The sequence below is a fragment of the Polypterus senegalus genome, chromosome 2, assembly GCF_016835505.1.
Source record: "Polypterus senegalus isolate Bchr_013 chromosome 2, ASM1683550v1, whole genome shotgun sequence".
Lineage (NCBI taxonomy): Eukaryota > Metazoa > Chordata > Cladistia > Polypteriformes > Polypteridae > Polypterus > Polypterus senegalus.
The window spans coordinates 177,117,253-177,124,780 of record NC_053155.1 but is presented as its reverse complement, the minus strand read 5'-3'; the positions used below and the strand labels follow the sequence as shown (position 1 = coordinate 177,124,780).

The 7,528-nt window shown below is 38.0% G+C and overlaps 1 protein-coding gene across 1 annotated transcript in view; it reads left to right on the top strand.

Annotated features, from left to right (window-relative positions):
• The first annotated feature begins 59 nt into the window (after positions 1-59).
• Positions 60-7,528, top strand: part of arl13b (ADP-ribosylation factor-like 13b) — an 84,282-nt gene continuing 76,813 nt past the window's right edge. Inside the window, exon 1 of the mRNA XM_039744968.1 lies at positions 60-327. Coding sequence (XP_039600902.1) covers positions 269-327 — 59 coding nt within the window. The 5' untranslated portion in view covers positions 60-268. The remainder of the gene's footprint in view (positions 328-7,528) is intronic.

Genomic DNA, 7,528 nt, shown 5'->3' with positions numbered 1-7,528 from the left:
TGTATGAACGAGGGGGCGTGGTGAAAATGACGTCACGTCTGCGTGCGCGCTACCACGGTCGCAGCCATAGCAGCAGGAGTAGCGGCGCTGTAAACAAAGGCCAAGCGGTGCTTCGTAGGCTTCTCAGTAGTCTTCTGGTTATGAGCAAGTTAATCCTTAAATAATGAAAACGACAGTGTTGGCCGAGGGAGTGGAGAGAAAAAACATTTGAAAATATCGTCGGGCCGGCCGCAGCAGGACGGAGCCGGACAGTCTTCTCCGGAGGGCCATGTTTAGTCTGATGGCTAATTGCTGCAACTGGGTGAAGCGGTGGCGGGAGCCTGCCAGGTAGGTAGACCCGGCGTTTGCTTCTTCTGTGTCACTCGCATAATCAGAATACAAGTTTCGCTGTCGACTAGGTGTAGAAAGTAACGGTGCAGAAGGAGTAGTGCTCAGAATTCCCCTCCGGAACTTGTGTCGACTACTTCTAACTTAAAGCGTTTTGTCTTGCTGAACTCTTTAATGCCAATGTCATCGCATATGACCTTTTTAAACGTTGAAATAAATATTGAATTACATTTAATTGAGGAATACAACGCCATCCAGTAATAAATGAAGTGATTAAACAATTTGAACAAGGAATCAGACGTCTCAGTAACACTGCCTGAACTTGCCCAGTTTCTACGTGTAAGAACCCAAGTAAACAAATAATTGCAGCAACTTTACTGTTTACTGCCTATTTATAGAACACGGTATGTTACGGTGAGCAAGTCAATTGACCTTCCTGTGCTGCAGCTGTAAAAAAAAAATTGTTTCTGTAATAATAGTTGTATATAAATATGAGAAATTAATCCCAAACTCGACCATGCCAGTTGACATTTTTCCTACTCTAACGTTGTTACATCACACCCATTACTGGTTAAAGCATATGGTCCCTTTAATCATCTTTATATATAATTATTATATTTCCAATGAATGGTAACTGTGAACTAGCACTGTATGAGTATAACTTCATCTCATGAAAAAAAAGAACATTTTGTTTAAACAATACAAATTACAACCTCAGAGCTACTTTGTCATGTTAAAGTTCATACCATTTCCTTTACACCGTATAACAAAAACATTCTTGGTAAGAAACATACATTTTTCCCAAATTTTGTTGTTCTGAAGCCATCATCCCTCCAAAACTTTTAACTGATATCCATTTTACACTTATTATTCTTTGATTTAAAATCATTACCCAATAAATACCGTATTTCACATTTCCCAATATCCACAAACTCTGCCATGTCTCTTTAGCAGCTGCGAATCCACACTTCTCAATTTCTGTATTAACTGTTCATTCTAGCTCCTTTTGCAAACTTTTTTTGTACCCACTGTATATATCTGGTTACATTTCTGTTTATTAGAATACATGTGACATCCCATATTTTTTTTGCCAGGCTGATAAGTAAGCCATATCAAAAAGGCTTCCCTTTAACTTCTGCCATTCTCATCTAATTGTCTCCACCTGGACACAGTCAGGACTTGGACAGTTCCTTGTCTAAACATCCTCTTCCCCACACCACCATCCGGTTAAAGCCCTCTTGGCTGTACCACTGTCCATACCCCACTTCAAATTTTATTGTTAAACTCTGCCATATCTCCAATCCACCACCCCTGTACGCCTAACAGCCTTATACAAGTCCTTCTGTTTGCAGCACAAAGCAACATCAGGAAAATCTCTGTTCTTCATTTTTAATTTTGCTGCATATTCGTAGTCTCCTGGGATTTCCTCTGCCTTTGGTATCAAATTTGACCATGCTGTCAGAGGCTGCACTACTAATGTGAACCACAGAGCATCAAAATATTGGAATTTATGTACAAAGTTTGAATGAAAAGCCTTGTACATAGATGTATAAAAAATGTAAATCCTTAGTTGAGTGTCAATGATATCTCTACATCCATTTTCCACATGTTGTTTTTATATCAGATCATCTTATGCTGTCATACCTGCATCCCCACAGAAAATGAAACACCGCAGGCATCATGTATAATGAACGCCACGTGTAGAATTCACACTAAAACGTGGCATATGGACAAAACTGGAAATGTGCATGCAGATGCATAAAACTGGGTGTAAGCAAAGTTCCACACTCTTCCCCTTTATAAATCCTAGTGAATGTGAATTTTAATGCACATGCATGCACCTAAAGCCCCACCCTGACTCATCCCAGAATTTGCATATTTGAATATGTAAATAAATATAAGTAACCCCTTCCGTTCACTGTTTTGTTAAAAGACAATGGCAAAAGCATGTTGAAAAAAGGAGAGTTTAAGTGAATGCGAAATTTAGGTCCTTCTCAGTGAAATATAAGCAAGGAAAAATGGATTGTTTGGTGGCTTTACTCTCGAAATGTCTGCTTTAATGTAGTTTATTTTGTCATTAAAATAGAATGTTGTAAACGTCATCTTAAAATTGATGTATAATTTACCAGAGTTTCTCAAACCCTATTGTAACTAAACTAGCTTGTTAAATGCTTCATATTCTAATTGTTCCTTGATCCAGTTATTAATCGGTATATGCTTTTTTTTAAATGGGATTTCTCTTACGCCGTCAGGAGTGCACAGGCAGTGATCACCACACAAAATACATTCCATTCATGGCTTAGAAGAACATTCATTGAACTCATTCAAAGTTCTTCCTTTCCACAAATTCAGTATATGCTCTGTTATTCTTATTTTGTCTTCCTAGTTTCTCTTTCTGCTTACTGTCCTGTAAAAATTAACTCCTAAGATTTTTATACAAAACATGTTAACTGAGAGTCCACAAAGAGCATCTCTCCTTTCCATTTTCCAAAACACATGCTAACAGACTTATTCAGATTTACTTTGGAACCTATTGCCTTCTGTTATAGCTGAAATATATCACAAATTTTAATCAACTCTCTACCATTTGTAATAAATAGGGCTATATCATCTGCATATTTAGATACCTGTAGCCTTAATCCTCCACTCCAAAGCAAGACTAGGCCTTCAAGATTCTCCCTTTTCCTGATATCCTCTGCGACTGGTTCTCTGTACATAACATACAATAAAGCTATCCAACTAATGAGATGCCCATGTTATTTTCTTGTAGTACCAGGAACCAAAGTATCCTTTGGAGTTTCTTGCTTCTAATGGGCAACACATGGAATCACTAGGGGCTTGTGGTGTAAGTGGAAACACATGTGTAAGATTCTCCGGTAGGGTTGTTGTGAGTCCCTGAGTTATTTGATTAACTCAATTAAAGAAATCCATGATTAAAAATGATCTCCATGGGTAAAGGGCAAACAAAGCATGGATTTGGGTCCCAGAAGAGTCAGGGGTTTGGCAGCTTTTCACTTTAAAAGAAAGACTTAAAATGAAATTCACCAAAAATTACAATTTTAGTGTTTGTTACTTATCATACAATGTTTGTAATGAAGGCTGAAAAAAGTTTTAATGTCATGTTTTAATGGAGAACAAAGATCATAAAATTCCTTATACAGTGGAACCTCGGTTTGCGAGCATAATTCGTTCCGGAAACGCGTGCTTGCAATCCAAAGCACTCGTATATCAAAGCGAATTTCCCCATAAGAAATAATGGAAACTCAGATGATTAGTTCCACAACCCAAAACTATTCATTTAAAAATGATTAATACAAAATATAAAGTAAAAATACATAAAACAAATTAACCTGCATTTTATCTTTGAAAAGAATCATGGGTGGTGTGAGTGAGTTTCTAAACTCATTTGGGATTCCCCCCAAGGGGATGACATGTGGAAGAGTGTCCCAAAGCAATTGCAGTCTCCCAGCACTGTAGCAGTTTGTGCATCCAAAAAGATCGCAGACATGCTATAAGCGCCTGCCGTTGATGGGTGATCATACAAGGAACATTATAAAGATCCCGCTACAATAAATAACAGCACTGTTACTGTTTCTAGCTGAATAAAGATGGTGGTGTTAAAGTACTGAGACAGCTTCGTGTTTTGGGGCGCAAGATGGGGACGCGCGCGAACACACACACACAGTCACAATGCTGTAGTAAACAGTATACGCTCGTACGGATGTTGATTATATGAGTGAGGCACTCAGACGGAGAATAGGAGACGATTGCCAGAGAGAGAGAGAGACAGACAGACAGACAGACAGACAGAGAGACAGAGAGAGAGACACGCACGCGCGTGCTGCGCGCGAGTGAGAGAGATAAGGAGAGAGAGACGCGCGCAAGAGAGAACCATCAGCTCAGTTGTGATCACATGACGCTCAGCAGACAAAGTGTATCCATACTACTCGTATTGCAAGACATCGCTCGTTTATCAAGTCAAAATTTATTAAAAAATTTTGCTCGTCTTGCAAAACACTCGTAAACCAAGTTACTCGCAAACCGAGGTTCCACTGTACAGTGGACTTCAATGGTGATCCATCTTGAACAGCAACAAATTATGTCAATCTCAAAGTACTTGGTTTAATCCACATATTCCCTCATTTGTTTGTTGTTAAGATTCAACTGCAGTACTTATGGATTTTTCAGCAGCAGTTTCTGAAACTGCACCAATTAATTCTCGCTGTACTTGATAAAGGAACTCTGATGTTCATGAATATGAAGCATACTTTCTACCTGATAATGTTTTCACTCGCTTTTCTTTAACTTGTAATCTCTTAAATGTAGAAGCGCTCATCTCTTAGGCTTCACTCTTTAATGCTAAACAATGAATGAAACAATCTCCTCTGCAGAACTGACCAATTAATTAAATTTTCTTTTCCAATTACTCACGATTATTTCATGCCTGACTATTTTGATGCTGGCAGCCTGTGGTTACACATCCTATTCTAGGCTCCAGTGCATGTCTTACATCATCTGCTCACTTCTGTCCACCTGTGAATGTCACCCTGATGTCTCTGCATTAATATGATTAAAATTAATAATAATCAACTTAAAATAATAACCAGTGAAACATAAATTTGAAAATAATCAGATGTTTTATATTAGTGTGACCATCACTATAAAAAAATACATTAAACAATACAAACTAAAGTACACATAGTCTTTAAACAAAAAAAGTGCATTTAACTTAACCAAAAATGGCCACTGGTGTGTCTTAAAGTCCAAAAGTTTAAATAAAGCTTCAATACAAATAAAATAAAACAATAATGTACAGTTTATAAAAGATTCAGTTCCTATATTGCTGATTGCAGTGCAGGAATGTGAGCATTCCGACATGCTCTGGTGTGAGGCTGGCTCTCTTCTTTGAGACAATGTTCCCAGCTGCTGAGATGAGACGCTCAGAGGGAGTAGTCAGGGAGTAACAGGAATAAACAAGAATGATTTTGCAGACAGAGAAAGATGTTTTAATCATCACACTCTGAAGGAAAAGTGTTGTAGTACTGTAGTCATGTACTATATTATGCCAAAATAAAAAAAACCCACAACTCGCGGAAAATGGCAAATATAGGAGGCAATTGGGATAAAACCGTGGACTCTTGATTACAAGTCAGCAAATCTTACCGCTACGCCACGGAAGTCTGTTGTCTCATGCTTGAAACTTTAGTGAAAGTGTTTATTTGATCTTTAGACTTCAGGTTTCACACATTAGTTTATGCCAACATTTTGTCATTTACTACTAAAATATGAAAAACATTTCTGTTTTAACAATGTGTTTACACAGATTATTGTAGAACCGGAACACACATGAAATGCATGTGTTCCAAATAACGATCATTAATTCCACTCTAAAACTCCAGCACTTCACTCCCAGATAATCAAGGCATGAGTTGGGAGAACTTTGTGCCCGTTTTGCGGTGGTGGGGGGATGGAATATCAGGCTATTTGCTGCTTGTCTTTAACGGCACATATACAGGACAAAAGATGCTGACGGAGTGGTGCGATGGGATTTAAGGTGGGCTGGATCTACAACTTTTTTCATAATTTTAGTGTTAAGGGTGTCATCCTTTCCCAGTTTCTACAAAATGTTGTGTACACTCGGCTCAATGTTATCATAAAAATATTCAAGTTCCCCCATCAAATTTTCTTTATAAATTACAAATTTTGTGTTGAAAGTTTTGTACACAACTCAGTTCACACACAAGGCATTTTGCTCAAGCAAAGCTCCAAGAATGTATCCAAATATCAGGAAAATGTTAGGACAGTGAAGTTAAGATATTTCTAGGTTTTGTACTGGGAAATGGCTATGTGGTTGTTAAGTCAATCTATCAAAGCCCCATCATGTTTCAAGGGATTAGCTTCTTCGTCAGGGTATTACTGTTGCAGAAAATGATAAAAGAAATAAACAAATGGAAGATACGTTGTGTATTAATGTATTGAATTTTCAGGATAAAACTGAAAGCTATTTATTGCTAGTGGTATATTATCTTTTCTGAAGCAATATTAATCACTGTATACAGTGGATTCAGAAAGTACTTAGACCCTCTCAATTACTGTACACTTTATTGTGTTGTAGATTTAATTTTAAATGGATACATTTTCCATTTTTGCTCATTAATCTACACTCATTAACCCATAATCTATATATATAAAAGCCAAATACCACTGACTCACTCATTACGAAATCTCCCGAACCATGAGGACTTGGGACTTGAAATTTGGAATGTAGATTACCCTTGGCCCATAGGTGCTCGCTAAGAAACGTTTTTTTTTTAATTTCATGGTCCAAGCACATTCTGTGTGTATGTCTGTCCGCTTTTCACAAGAGAATTACTTAACGGATTTAGATCTGGTTGTTTTCTATAATTTGCTTGAACTTTCTGGTTGATTTTGCGACTTCTGTCATCGCGCTAAGTACCATAGTTCACTTGCGGTACCGATGTATTTATGCAAATCGAAGAGAGTGGCTGTGGGCTGAGAGCAGGTGGGTGGGGCTTTCCCCATTCACTCACCAGCCTCTGTTCGAGTTGGTCTATATCTCACCACGTGTTGGAGTGCACCTTGTCTCCGCTTAGCTAGCGATACCTGTTTGTTCAACAGACATTATCATCTAAGATTGTTAAGGAGTAATGTTTGACTTTTTGAGAGAGAGAGATCGGAGCTCCATGTGTTTTAGAGGGTAGCTGCTGATTGCCAGAGATATCACGGCCATGTGCTTTTCTCCCTACGCGGGGTACGCTCTCCCGTCAGAGCTGAACACGACCAGATATAGTGCCAGCATCTATTGATTTTTAAAGATTGTCCTGTTTCATTACTATGTGGGCTCAGTCATGTGGTACTGTAACCGTGTACGTTATCACCCAGTTGACGCTTAGTAAACAGAAGGGGGCGATAGAGAGCCCCAGACACAGCAATACAGTCCATGATATAAGAATATAAATACAATAAATAGTTTTTATTCCACAAAGCATGTTCCAATAAACACATCTCCAACAATTACCCACAATCTTGTATATAAAGCAGACAGCAATTTTGCTGTCTTGTATGTATGTTTATCATCCAGTTGATGCTCTGAGATTTATCAATCCGTAGTATTATTTGTCATTTAATATTTGTTTTTGTTAACTATATTTTATTCTTGAATTATTCTTATAGTAACAAT